At 30.7% G+C, this 13,755-nt stretch overlaps 2 protein-coding genes across 3 annotated transcripts in view; one reads left to right on the top strand and one right to left on the bottom strand.

Annotated features, from left to right (window-relative positions):
* Cog5 (component of oligomeric golgi complex 5) overlaps positions 1-13,755 on the bottom strand; it is a 342,572-nt gene that overhangs the window by 270,983 nt on the left and 57,834 nt on the right. The window lies entirely within an intron of this gene.
* On the top strand, positions 9,376-10,677 carry Gpr22 (G protein-coupled receptor 22). Its single transcript, XM_026395782.2, has one exon. It carries the CDS (start codon positions 9,376-9,378, stop codon positions 10,675-10,677), a length of 1,302 nt encoding a protein of 433 aa, XP_026251567.1.

The following is a 13,755-nucleotide window of genomic DNA, read 5'->3' as shown; positions in this document are numbered from 1 at the left end:
TTCAATTTCAAGTGGTAGCCCACTCAGACTCAACAAATGAACCTATAATGTGTTTAGTCTATCCAAAGCTCAGCATCCTCATTCTGACACATTTTATGTTAGCTCTTGGAAACCCTTTATTCAATAGCTACAACACTGCCTTTTGCCTATGGCCCTGAAGCTTGCTGCCTCATTGATGTGATAATATTCCTTCCTCCTCCAGCCTAGAAAGTGAGCAACAGACAAAGCATCAATCCAGCTATTTCATTTAATTCTTAATACTGCTCCACCAAATGAAAAAAGAACATTTGCTACTATTTATCTCATATCCCCTAGACCAGCCCTCAGGAGCCCTATACTTTCTCTTGCAGGAAGCCCCATGTCTTCAACATCACATCCTTGTCACCAAAAATATCAAAAATTGCTAAGGGTCTGGGATTTTACTCTAATTACAAGCTATGAAGCTAGTTAGCCTGTTACTGTTTCATGGACAAAAATAGAAGATATAAGATGCTGGGTCAAAAGACTTTATTATCCATAATATAGCAAACAGTTATGAGCATCATGTCAGTGACAGTTCACCTTCCTCTTTAAGATCTCCTGACAGAGATGCATGCATTAGTGGACACTCTATTACTAGGTGGGTTTCCATCACAGCTGAAGAACAATGAGCTTAGAGAAATTATCATTTTTTATAATAAACAGAAGAAGGTGTTTTATCTGCTCTTTTTTCTGAGGAGTTATTACATCATCTCTCAAAGGTGCTAACAACAAACATAGTAGCCAGGTCTGCATTCCTGGCATACCCAGTACAAACTTTTTCAGGGATGCTTAGGGCTCATGAAAGACTAAATCACCCAACACAATCCTATTCAATCTAACCCCAGAGCAAAAATATAATGTGTTACATTTCAAGAAGCAAACTACCTTTATTTACACACAACATTAATTATTTACATCAAAAAGATGGTAGAATTCTTTTTTTTTTTTTGTACCAGAGATTGAACTCAAGAGTTCATATGACCACTGAGCCACATCCCTACCCCTATTTTATATTTTATAGAGATGGGGGTGCTCACTGAGTTGCTTAGTGCCTCACTTTTGCTGAGGCTGGCTTTGAACTCTCAATCCTCCTATCTCAACCTCCTAAGCCATTGGGATTACAGGTGTACACCAATCGCACCCTCTGGAATTCATTATTAAAAGTTTTTAGATTAATAAAAAAATCTAGCAAAGTTGCAGGCTACAAGGTCAACATACAAAAACCAATTGAAATTATATTTACTAACAACAAACAATTGGATTTTTAAAGTTAGGTGTTATTTTCAATAAAGAAATTAAGTAGAAACAAATCTAACAAAATATATGCAAGATGTATAGCAAAAGACCTAAATAACATGGATAAAAGAAATCAAATATATAACATTAAAAAAAAGAAAGAGATTGTGTCCATAAGTTGAAAGACTCAATAATGTTGACAGTTTTCCCAAAATCCATCTGTAGCTAAATTCTGTAAAATCAAAATAACATGATTTTTTGTAGGTATCATGGTCCTAAAATGGAAACTAGAAGGTAGTAGTAACTGAAGATATATTGCTGAATATAACTAGCAGAAAGTCACCTGGGATGACATTCATTAGAGGTTAATAGTAAACTCTTAAAATACATTCATTCTCCCAAATGAATAACCAAGTTGTACAACGGATGTTACTGAATCCACAAGATTACAGCCAGCCATTCAATTGTGTCTCTCATCAAGCATAAGACTCAGCCCAGAAGAGGGGAATTGACATAGCTTTGTTAAATATATAATCCAGCTCATAAATGATTTGGCCTCAAAACAAAGAAATTAAGAGAAGAATTATGCAAAGAAAAGGAAACAACAGAAAAAAAAACAGTGGGAGCAGGAGCACAAACATGGCTGTTTGTATAATTCTTTGATTAAAATAAAAGAGGAGAAACTTCAGCAAAATGCTTAATATTTAGAGGATGCAAAGACAGATAAAAAGCAGTCAAAACAGTAATCCATAAAATTGGGGGTGAAGTAATAATTTGGACAAAGCCCCAGACACTCCAACAGTAATACAACAGAGGGAGGATAGACTATAGTAATAGTCACAGTATCTAAAATCTAGGTTCAAATGAAAAAACAGAAAGAAATGCCAGATATTTATTTTTGTAATGTATGTCATGCTAACAAAAGACACAACTACAAATAAATATTGCAAAAAATAAAAATTAAAAATTTTAATTGTTCCACTTAGTTGGGGTAAGGAAGAAGAGGAAAGAAAAGCTTGTGGCATTTTCTATCTCCTAAAAATATCCAATTCTGATGCATGCACTTTATCCAATTTGATTAGTTTTCAATTATTCTCTTATAGATAATGAATCATCACTGTTATTGACTCTCTATTACCTTGGCTTTGCCCCACTTGAAGAAGGTTTCAGCAGATGGTCCATTTCTATCTTTCTGATAAAACATTTATTGTGAAAGAAATTTAAAGTTGAGAAGCCAAATGAAATTTTTAAATTGATTTTCCCTAGGTTCCAGTATCAGAGAGTTCAGAGTTAACTATATTAAGTATTCATTGAAAAAGCACCCTTTCTAAAACAATACAGTTTAAAAACTGATTTTCCACAATTAAACCCTACTTTTGTTTATATACTTTGTAAAAGGTTTGAAAGCACTTTTAGTTAATTCCAATGTATCATCAAGTTGAGTTTTTTACTTAGACACTCAAGAGAATCAGAATTACCCACAAGCTGGACAAGAATGTTTTGATATGAATAATGCAATGTAAACAGTGGCAGTTGTCCAAATTTAAGAAGACAAATGTATAAAATTAAAAGTCAAAGACCCTATATCAGGACTTTTTAGAATTAAAAGAGATAAGCAATCAAAATATTTAAAACTAAAAGCATAACTTTTGAAAAAGGATTTAAGTGAGCTATGTTTTGAGATTAGATACACATTTGTTGTTTTTTTTTAATTATCACTGGGAAAGCCAAAGTGCTTTCCCAGCTTATTAAAAAAAAAATTAATCTACAAAATTATTTATAATATAAGATTTGATTCAAATAACCAATTGTAGCATTCTTCAAAATCAGTTACCTATATGAATATAAAACATACTAAATGCACAAGTTTGGAAAATGTGTTACTATGGAAACAAGAATATAAATTCTGATATGTAATTTGAATAATTTCTTCATGAAAGTAACATAATCTGATTCTCAGCATATTTGTTAAAAACAGGGAATGTTAGGAATATTCTGTGAACATATGAGTAACTTGTAAGCACCAAATAAATTTCTGATTTTTGAAAAGAAATAAAATAAGACTAAGCATTGAATTCATTTTTTAAAATTATTGTTTGTGAAATCTTATGCATCTTTAGCCACAGTCACCTATACGCAGGATAAACAGCAATATTCTGGCCTTAGCATTTTTTGCTACAATTACTGCTTACAGAAACCTCAGATTTTGTTTCTTAGAAATAATTTGAATATAATATGGAAACACTGTCTCACAAAGAGATAAGCAAAGCAAAGAAATACGTTTCCAACAAAAAGAATCAAAGCTACTCTATGATCCAAAGAAAGCTTGATTCACCAAATGTTATATAATCAATAATCAGTGACTGAACCTAGATTATCCAATTTTAAGTCCAATACTTTCATAATTTTCCAAAGAGAGAGCTAGCTACCTAGGAGGGTGGGGTTTGCAGAGTTCTAACACTGACTCTAATAGTTAACTTATCTAGACTTTTTCAAGTCAACAAATTTCTCTGTACCTTATTTTCTTCTATTTCATGGGGATATTCTGACAATAACTAACCAAATACTTAACTCTGGCAGAAAAATATCTATATTTTCATTATACTAATAAACTTATTTGTTCCCAATACAAATTTCACCTTATACTACCATGCTTTCTATGATTTTAGTTTTAAGCTTAAAATAATATTTTGTGATTATCAGCTATCTTTTAATGTGGCTGGCATTGTAGAAAGATCCTTTCCCCCAACTTTCAAAATGCATAAACAGTAATACAACATTTTCATTTTTATTATTACCAAAGCCTTGTCACCCAAAGCTTTGGGTGGGGAAAATTTTAGAAACTCACAACAAAATTTTTCACATTATTCTCAATTTCTGTAGAAATGCAATGTAAAATTCATGTGCTCATCAGCTATTCCCCTTTAAAAAACACAGTCTGAACAATTATAAAAATGCACATTGCTTTTCAAAACTGTAAGAGCATAATTCTAATGACAAATTAAAAACTTAGGATAAAATATTTTGAAAGGTAAAGATCACTAATATTCTTAAAATAAAGGAAATAGGTAACAATTAATATTCCAATAACTCAACCATTGGCAATGCCTTCAATATAGAATCCAGCTTCTATATAAACTCAAGTCTAAAAGAATACTTATCCTCCACATGACTGAGAATAGAAATGTATTCTAAAATTACTAAAAATTTAATTTTAGTATTTTGGTTCAATACTCATACCACTGTTTTAGTATTTTGAAAGCATATCTAAAAATAATTTAGTTTTATAATTTATGAGGACATGTAGCTTCCTCCTTCCTCTGCCCATATATTTACCAACATTAACATATAGCTACATAAAATATTTACAAAACTGCAATCCACTAATAAATATACCCCCATCAAAAAATAAAAACTAGCCAACTGAAATAAAATATTAATAACAAATGATCAGTATATATCTACTAAGTAAAAGAGTTATGAAAGGTGAAAGTAAATGACTCAAGTTTTAACCACTAAAACTGTGCTATTAGCAATGGAATGTTTAAAAAAAATCTTAGGGGAAAATCACCCTAGATCAACCCAATTAATATTTTGAATGAATGAAATGAAGAAATAGCTGAATGAATACTGAAATTGTGACAACATTTAACACCTTGAGATGTTCACAACAATTTGGAATATACAGAGATGACTTAAATACAAACTAGTTGAAATTCAATGTGGTTCAGTGTCGAGATGCAGTGGGTTTCTATTTGTAGAACAAAGAACCTCAACCAAAAACATATATAACTACTAAAATATTCACAAGTACAATTATCAAGGCTTTAAAAAGAATACAATATTTTTTACTATGTAAATCTCCCCTCTACCCACCCACCCACGCCTCCCTGCATTTTCTAATGTTTGGCATAAGTGACCAACAAACCAGAATAGAATACAGATTTTAAAAGACTAATTTACTCATTTCTATTTAAGAACAACATGCAATCACTTATAAATTCAGTCTTTTTAAAAAGCATCCTTACATAAAACAGTGGGGGGGGGGGGGAATCCCGGCTATACATATGAAGCACAGTTTAAGCTCGATACAACTGACCAATCAAAATTAGTGAATGCACTGCATCTCTCTGCAGTGAAGAGAAGCGACAAGGTAGGCTGTCATTCTGCAAAAGCTGCTCAGAACAGGCTTTCCTCTGAAAAGCAGTGCAGTTCCTTTTTATAAAGACTGAATCTAAACGTTGTCTCTGGAGACAAGAAGCCTTCAGTATGTTAAATGACTTTATTATGTATTTTCGGATGCTTATTGATTTCACAGTAGGAAGAGTGAGAGACTGCAGCAGCCTCTAAGCAGCCTTTCCCGTTCCATACATTAGCAGTACTGCTGAAACAATGGCATAGTACAGACACATATTTTCATTAAGGTCATTTCTGAAGAGGTGTTTATAACCCTCTTCCCCCAGTTCTCTACAAACAAGTGAACAAAATGAATCAATCAAAACTGGAAATGCTTCAACTACATCAAGAATTTATCAAATCCTTAGCAAAGGTAAGATGTGTTCCTTCTTACAATATACAGCTGCTTTTGAAATTGGCATAGTGGGGTAAAATTGTTTTGAAATTTTTCAGTCTAAATTTAAAGTTTATGTGTTTATTTCTACTCAATGCTAGATTTGTAATTTTTAGATCTATTTCATTTAAGACATGATATATTTTAAATGCAATTTTTAGGATGTACTGTTAAATTGAAGAATAGTCTGTTAATTACCTACAAAGACATCAGCTTTTAAATCACCTCAGACATACTAAATATTCTTAATGTGATCAGTACAGTTTTTCTTAAGTGTCCAAAAACTGCTTACATTTCTTATAAGAACCATGTTTACCATTTAGTTGTTATTTATTACTCAATTTTATGTTAACATTATAATTGGGCATGGACATTGAAAATTATTTAATTTGCAGTTACATTTTGGTATTGCCTTTTATATTTCAACCACATGAGTAATTTATCAATGGAAATTTAGAATGTCTTATCATAGAATCTATCTTAATGAGTTATAATTCACACCATGTGCTAATAATTAAGCAAGCTACCTTTTTACAGCTGTATATGTTAAATTTATTATAAAGACAAGGGAATGGCAGTATGTTTAGAGTATACAACTGTTTATAATCTGAAAATACTGGTTAACGTCTAAGAAGAGAGCAGAAATACTTTTAAAATACAGCCTTTCTCTCAGGTTATATCTATAATGCTTAACTCTACTATTAAGTAATACAATTTCTGCCAGGACAAGGGAGTATTTTATTTCAAGAAACTTAATTGTATGCATATAGCTATGGCTCTAGCAATACAGTTTCCTTACTTAGAGAACAAACACTATATGGCTTTAAATTAAAAAAAAAAATGAAGTAACTTTCAAGTAATTAGAAATTGTTAAGAACCCTATTTCTTAACCATTTGTTTTCCTTTTCACAAGGGCCCATAGCAACTAATTCAGTATTTACAACCAACAATCTGAAGATTGCAACTGACTGAGAATCTCCCTAGCTCTCTGAACCACAAACTACAAGATATTTCTCCTAAGAAACTAAGGAGTTAAAACCAGGGAATAGCTCTATATTACTGCTGGAATATAACAAATCTACAGTATACTAAGAAGATGCTACAAATAATAACCACAAAAGGAAACACAATATGATTACAAAAGCCTGGGGTGAAAATGGTGAGCATTTTTAAAGGGGGAGTTTAACACACCAGAATCGTGGAAGCTATAGATTCCTGAAGAAACAATGAAATATGAGTTTCAAAAAAAAGAATGACTAATTTCACCAACAAGCAAAATGAACCTTATGTTTTCTACACTATTCAGCTATTCATATCAATTGATGTGACTAATGGATTTTTCCATCTGAGCTTTATGACCAATTATGTATCCTCTTCTAATGAAAACAAACCAAATTAAATAGCACATGGTTTTCATCAAAACAACCTGGACTGGATTTTAATATAAAGAAATTATGTGATCAAGAAGTAATTTCAAAACCATGAGGACTGGTATACAAAAAGATTTACAATTGTAACAAAAGGATGTCTAAATACATTTTAGAAGCTAGAAAACTTACATTTCCTTTTTTGTTTTCACATATTCTGGAAAATAAAGGGACACTATCATATATTCCCTCAAAGGAAAATTTCTATCATTTGAGGAAGTTTCTCTTGGTCGTGACTTTCTAAGGCAAAACAAACACAAATATTATGTACTGTTCTTTAGAAATCCATCAGCTAACTAAAGTTCATAATTTATGCAGTTGAAGTACTGGAGAGAAAATGAAAGAATTCCTGCAAGACATGAAATAAAACACAGCTACTTCACTGCTGTCAGGTAAAAATTCATGTCAAAATCTGTCAATGATATCATGTGTCAATTTGTGAAAATTTGCCATAGTGAACCAAAAGGCCCATAAGGCATCAGCAAACAGGTAGGTCAGAAAATGCATGCACCCCACCACACTGGTTAACATTTACAAAAGAAATTAGATAATTTTTCTTAATTATCATCAAACTTAACATTTCTGTTTTATTTAATTGTAAACATAACTCATGTGACAAAGACCTGATGTTTAATTTGTCAGTTCAAAAAACTTGGCACACTTAGAATTTTCTATTTTCATAAGATTTCAGTGTTAGCGAAGATCTTCATTTACGTGAATATGCTTCTATTAATACCCATACCACTCAAAAGAAATTAATATTATCATTTGTTTCTGGAACATTATCCCAAAATAACATGCAGAAATAAAATTATATTCTAAAACTTGTCAAAGTAAACCAAGTAAAAGGGTAACATAAATTCTGAAAATAACTTTTATAATTTTATGTTTGGAATGTAATTTTAGGGATGTACCTGAAATGTTATAGGTGGTTTTATGATATCCAATTTTAACTTTAATAACAATTTGAATATGTTGATTAGACATTTCAGCCTAGAAAATCAGGTATTATTTTTATAAATTACTCTAAACCCCTATATATTAAAATATAGATCTGCATGAATTTTTGCAAAAGAACTTGTTTATTTTCAAAATTTTCTTCAAAATTAAACACTGGGTGATACATAAAAAAAGGTTTCAGAGGTAATGTGCAACTTTAAAAGCTTCCTCAAAAAATGGGTTTTACATATTCCTTTTCCTTAGAATTTAATTTTTTACTTTAAAAGCTGTTTAAACAAATAAACTCAACTAATATATTCTTTTAAACCACTTCAAAAACGGCTATTTCTTAATATGTATTAAATTTCAATTTTCTCTTTCTATAAGATACAAGAGGGTGTGGTCGCAAAATAAATCATTCATAGGAATGATTAGTACTCTTTTATCAAGCTTTATGGCTTTTTGCTTTGGCTAATGTCCCTTGTCTTCTAATTTTTTAAGTTTGTATATTGAAAAAATTCAGTGAGCATATTCACCGTGATATGTGAAATACTTGCCACTTGCCTATTTTTGTGGTAAATAACTCCGAATATCCCCTAGCACACTGTTAACTTTTGACTATCAAAAGCAATAGATATGACAGTTTGAAACAAATCAGTGCTCTGTACCATATGCCCTTTTAAATGAACACTTTCCCTGTTCGTTTAAAATCTCACAGGAATAATTACACCAACACTAATCATGCTAGAGCATATTAAAATAGCATATATTTTCTATCTACTCAAAACATTTTAAAATAGGCTAAACTTAGTTTTGCATACTGGATAGTTTAATATACAAAAAATATGCTTTCTCTCAAGAATAAATGTCTCATTTATTTCCAAAGGAGGAAAACCCTTTTAGTACATTAAGTAATTTTGCACTATAGGGGAACAATCCCCATAAAGTATTCCTCTGAAAGGAGAATGCAATTTCCTTTTATAACAAAGCAATGCAGTCTTGATGGTTTCTTAATTGTACATTTTCCATTAATAGCATACAAACATAAAAATTAAACTAAATACACAATAAAGGTTTTTTGATTACAAAGAATACATGTTTTATACGTCATTTAAGTTGCCAAATATCAAAGAGTTTATTTTATTTCACTTTCTAGGGAAAAAAGCCAACTGCTCCAAAAGAATGTGTTTTTCTCCCATTCTGGAAATCAACATGCAGTCTGAATCTAACATTACAGTGCGAGATGACATTGATGACATCAATACCAATATGTACCAAGCACTATCATATCCACTAAGCTTTCAAGTGTCTCTCACAGGATTTCTTATGTTAGAAATTGTGCTGGGACTTGGCAGCAACCTCACCGTATTGGTACTTTACTGCATGAAATCCAACTTAATCAACTCTGTCAGTAACATTATTACAATGAATCTTCATGTACTTGATGTAATAATTTGTGTGGGATGTATTCCTCTAACTATAGTTATCCTTCTGCTTTCACTGGAGAGTAACACAGCTCTCATCTGCTGTTTCCATGAGGCTTGTGTTTCTTTTGCAAGTGTCTCAACAGCAATCAACGTTTTTGCTATCACCTTGGACAGATATGACATCTCTGTAAAACCTGCAAACCGAATTCTGACGATGGGCAGAGCTGTAATGTTAATGATATCCATTTGGATTTTTTCTTTTTTCTCATTCTTAATTCCCTTTATGGAAGTAAATTTTTTCAGTCTTCAAAGTGGAAATACATGGGAAAACAAGACACTTTTGTGTGTCAGTACAAATGAATACTACACTGAACTTGGAATGTATTATCACCTTCTAGTACAGATCCCAATATTCTTTTTCACAGTTATAGTAATGTTAATCACATACACCAAGATACTTCAGGCTCTTAATATTCGAATAGGCACAAGATTTTCAACAGGGCAGAAGAAGAAAGCAAGAAAGAAAAAGACGATTTCTCTAACAACACAACATGAGACTACAGACATGTCACAAAGCAGTGGTGGGAGAAATGTAGTCTTTGGTGTAAGAACTTCAGTTTCTGTAATAATTGCCCTCCGGCGAGCTGTGAAACGACACCGTGAACGGCGAGAAAGGCAGAAAAGAGTCTTCAGAATGTCATTACTGATTATTTCTACATTTCTTCTCTGTTGGACACCAATTTCTGTTTTAAATACCACTATTTTATGTTTAGGCCCAAGTGACCTTTTAGTAAAATTAAGATTGTGTTTTCTAGTCATGGCTTATGGAACTACTATATTTCATCCTCTACTATATGCATTCACTAGACAAAAATTTCAAAAAGTCTTGAAAAGCAAAATGAAAAAAAGAGTTGTTTCCATTGTGGAAGCTGATCCCATGCCTAATAATGCTGTAATACACAACTCTTGGATAGATCCTAAAAGAAATAGAAAGATTACATATGAAGATAGTGAAATAAGAGAGAAATGTTTAGTACCTCAGGTTGTCACAGACTAGGGAAAAGTCTAATTTTCACCAAATCCACATTCAGAGGAGTTTTAGATTTGAATTGTAAAAAAAAAAAAAAAAAATGATCTTACTGCCAAATATAAAAAAAAAAACCATTTTAAGTAACGGTTATGTTGTAAATTTTCAATGTGAATGTCAATTAGATTAGCTCATATATATTCAATTTCTTCATTACTTAATGTATTTGTTGCATGGCAGTTTGTTAAAGTAAATATCATGTGTATATTTTGTCAATATTATGTCCATCAGAAGATATTCGTGTAAGTCATATTTTCTAAAGAATAAATACATAGCCTTAAAACAGTGTATAACTTTAAAAAGTAACTGACACAGGTATTTACTTTTTAAAAAAATATATGAAGTGTATTGTTTCTAAGCCACAAACTATAAAGATATATTTATATGATGACAACTGGAATAGCATTTAACATAAAAACAAAAATTATAGGCTCAAAACAATTCAAGGTTTTCTAGGTTATATTTCCTGATAGAGTATACTTGCTATAATGTTTGATGCATCCAAAATAATGAAGTGTGGTTAAAACTTCATTCTTTCTTTTGAATGTAGAAAATCATAGGATTTATTAGTATTTTAAAATTCATACACCAAAAACCAAACATCCCCATATATGCACACCAACATATGGAAATTTTAAAATTCAAGTTTACTATTAAAAAGAAAAGACTGATTTCCTAGATCAAGGATACTATACCTATAAAGTACAAATGAACTGACAACAAAGGGAAGGAAGAAAAAGCTACAAAGCTTCCTTCTTCACTTTGCTTGATTCTAAGCCAAATGTTCTAGGTAAACACAGAATACTGGTGAAAAACAGTGCATTAAAATAAAGTTACTTTTGAACTTTATTCAACTCAATTCTGTTTGCATAACAAGTTAATTATACAAATGGAAGAGAAAAAAAGACTTTTATATCATTGTAGGAAAGCCTAACAAAGCCACCTGTTTCTAATTTTAGATACATAGCAACTTTAGAGCAATACAAATTTACACAATGTTCTTAAGCAATCATAGCTCCTAGTTCTTCAAAATATCATTGTTTCCACAATGAAAATCGTTAAGGAACAATAAATCTCACTTTTTCTACTCCATCACACATAATTTAACTTTATGAATTTTTCTCTCCAATCCTGAATTCATGTAAGGAAGATATGAAATTACCAATTCCAACTACAGATGATAAGGATTGGAAATTTCATATCAAACATATTTTCCAACTGGTGTAATGTAATAATCTGGCAATGAGAAGTAATATCACTATGAGAAAGTTAGCAATAGGTTATATAAAATAGGCAAGTACCTGCTATACTGTAATTGGTTAGCTAAACAATGGTTATTCTATTTTTTAACACTGTATCCACTAAATCAAGTAATAGTTCATTTTTACAATTAAAAATATAGATTCAATAATATATCACTTTTATATAAATAAATGGGGTTCATTCAATCTAGTTTACTAAATACCCTAATCCCTGGGAAATGAGAACCATGCAATAGTTTGAATTCACTGAGATTACTAGCAAATTAAATAGCAATTTATTTCTGATAATAATACTAACATAATGTCAAATCTTGGCAAAGGTCCAGTTTCCTTCTGCTGTATTTTCTACCGTTTTATGGAATTGGAGAAATGCTTCAATTTGATGAAATGTAGCACAAGCAAGTAAGACTTATTTTTTGAAACCCTGAAGAGAAACTAACATCGTGGACACAAGTATTAAGGAAAGCTTTATTCAATAAATATATTTGCCACAATATCTCCTGATATCTTCATTTGTAAATGTAAAATGCATTTTATACTTAAACTTCCAAGTATAAATTAAACTTTTAATATTTAATTTTATACTTTTAATAAAAATTAAAACTATATTTAAAGTTTTCATGTTAAGAAAAACCTCTTTGTGTTTTAAACACTTTTAATCTTCATGTTTATAAGCATGCCAAAAAAAAAGTATAAAAACAGATCTCTAATATATTAGCCTAATAGCTTTCATGCATTCTCATCTTCTGTAATAACAAAATAAAAAATAAATGACGATGTTATAGCTTTGCCCTAAAAGCTACTATTTCTGCACTTGACATTGGAGAAAACAGTTCACAAGCATTTTGCCCACCTATACAGATGTTTCAAATATACAAAGTGCACCCACTGATTTACAACAAAGAAAAGTCAGACCTATTAGACAACTGCTAATAGCTTTTTAACATAATAAAGAGTCCATAATATGTGAATGTAGATAATACTTATGTATCAAAAATTCAGCTTTCAAAAACAAGTCAGAAGTGTTTTCAAATACAGAGATAAATGAGAAAATAAGTTTAGACAACTTTTATTTTTTATTAAGTGTTAATTCTATGAAAAGATGAAACTTCACTTTCTTCAGGATGGTCACTGTCCCATTATGTAAAAATTTCACCTTATTACTAATAATTTTACCCCCCAAAAAAGCATTTTTTTGTTTTGCTAACTTTTTCCTGTTAGAATATAAGTTCTAAAAGCAAATGCAATATAGACAACAGTAAACTTGCTACACTTCTTAAAACTAATTTTATATCCATGTGCTATAAATCAGAAACACAAATATGAATTTCCATATGCAAATTGAGTCAATTTTTCAAAAAGATAAGAATTGGAATTCTTTCCTTAAAAACTAACCTGAGTTCCAAGAGGTTGGGAAAATTTCACTGCCTTCTTAGTTCTGTTTGCTCATTTAAGGAGGTTATTATTCTACCAACTACTACCTAGAAATGATGTTCAAACTTATTATGATAATTAAATTATTTACAATTATGCTTTTTTTAAAAAAAATGCCATTCACAATCATTCTGGTTTTGCAACCATGGTAAGACAATTTTTTACATATGTGGTCTGTTTTTTCATTCCCTAAATATTATAGCAAAATCTCACTTCTCTAGGCATTAAAAATCAGATTCCTCATTTAAATGCTGTTAGACTTAAGGATGAAAATCTAAAATTATAAGTAATAGACCCTTTATAAGGTAAGGCTTTATTTAACTACAATAATTTCAAGACTATTTTCCAAAGT

The sequence above is a fragment of the Urocitellus parryii genome, chromosome 3 (assembly GCF_045843805.1).
Source record: "Urocitellus parryii isolate mUroPar1 chromosome 3, mUroPar1.hap1, whole genome shotgun sequence".
NCBI classification, from domain to species: Eukaryota; Metazoa; Chordata; class Mammalia; order Rodentia; family Sciuridae; genus Urocitellus; species Urocitellus parryii.
This window is presented reverse-complemented; position numbering and strand designations above follow the sequence as displayed.